At 40.8% G+C, this 1087-nt stretch overlaps 1 protein-coding gene across 1 annotated transcript; it reads left to right on the top strand.

The window, feature by feature from the left end:
- Positions 1-5: 5 nt before the first annotated feature.
- On the top strand, positions 6-734 carry LOC103267068 (olfactory receptor 10R2-like; the record flags this gene model as incomplete). The annotated part of the gene is made up of 1 exon (XM_008064672.2): positions 6-734. A coding segment is annotated over one exon (729 nt), but the record flags the coding sequence as incomplete, so codon positions are not given.
- Positions 735-1087: the final 353 nt, after the last annotated feature.

The raw sequence follows: 1087 nt of genomic DNA, 5'->3' as shown, positions 1-1087 counted from the left end.
TCTACACAATTGTTATACTGCCCAAGATGCTTATTAACCTGCTTTCTTTACTCAGGACACTTTCTTTTGTGAGTTGTGCCACCCAGATGTTCTTCTTCCTTGGTTTTGCTGTCACTAATTGCCTGCTTCTGGGAGTGATGGGTTATGATCGTTATGCTGCCATCTGCCAGCCTTTGCATTACCTCATTCTCATGAGCTGGAGAGTATGTGGACAACTGGTAGCAACTTGCATTGTTAGTGGCTTCTTAATATCTCTGGTGGGAACAACTTTGGTCTTTAGCCTCCCATTCTGTGGCTCTAACAAAGTCAACCACTACTTTTGTGATATTTCCCCAGTCATCCATCTCACCTGTGCTGAAAGTTACATCAATGAACTGGTCATCTTCATCTGTGGGGTCTTGGTGCTTGTCGTGCCCTTGATCTTCATCTGCATTTCATACGGTTTCATTGTCCACACCATCCTAAAGATCCCATCCTCTGAAGGCAAGAAAAAAGCCTTCTCCACCTGTGCTTCCCATCTCATTGTGGTCATTGTCCATTATGGCTGTGCTTCTTTTGTCTACCTGCGACCCTCAGCCAAATATACATCAGGCAAAGACAGGCTGGTGACAGTGACTTATACTATCATCACCCCACTATTGAACCCCATGGTGTATAGTCTAAGGAACAAAGATGTACAGCTGGCCATTAGGAAAATGATTGGGAAGACTGGGTTTCCTCTTCAGATTTTATAATCAGAACACTTTTCAACAGTACAGTCATAATTGGTCGAATTGTGTCACTAATTGTCATGAGAGTTTCTAATTTATTCATATATCTGTGTGGTCTTAGATGAGGTGTTTGACATTTTGAGCCTTTGTATTCTTCTGTGTAAAGCAGGGATGGTAACAGTTCTCCTCAGAGTTCTTGTAAAGTATCTGACGGTAAAGGGTAAATTTTCTCCTCTTTCACTTCTTCTCTAGATTTATAACTCTCAAAAAGGTTTTAGCAACCATCATCATCTTGTGTCCTATATTTGTCTAGATTGTTAAAAAATTCTGAATTTATTCTTAAAGATTATGTTCAGCTTAAAATGAGGTGCTCAGGC

Source organism: Carlito syrichta, unplaced genomic scaffold (genome assembly GCF_000164805.1).
Source record: "Carlito syrichta isolate Samal-C Ts95f unplaced genomic scaffold, Tarsius_syrichta-2.0.1 Scaffold307879, whole genome shotgun sequence".
Lineage (NCBI taxonomy): Eukaryota > Metazoa > Chordata > Mammalia > Primates > Tarsiidae > Carlito > Carlito syrichta.
The sequence above is the reverse complement of the archived record's forward strand: the minus strand, read 5'-3'. Positions and strand labels throughout refer to the sequence as shown.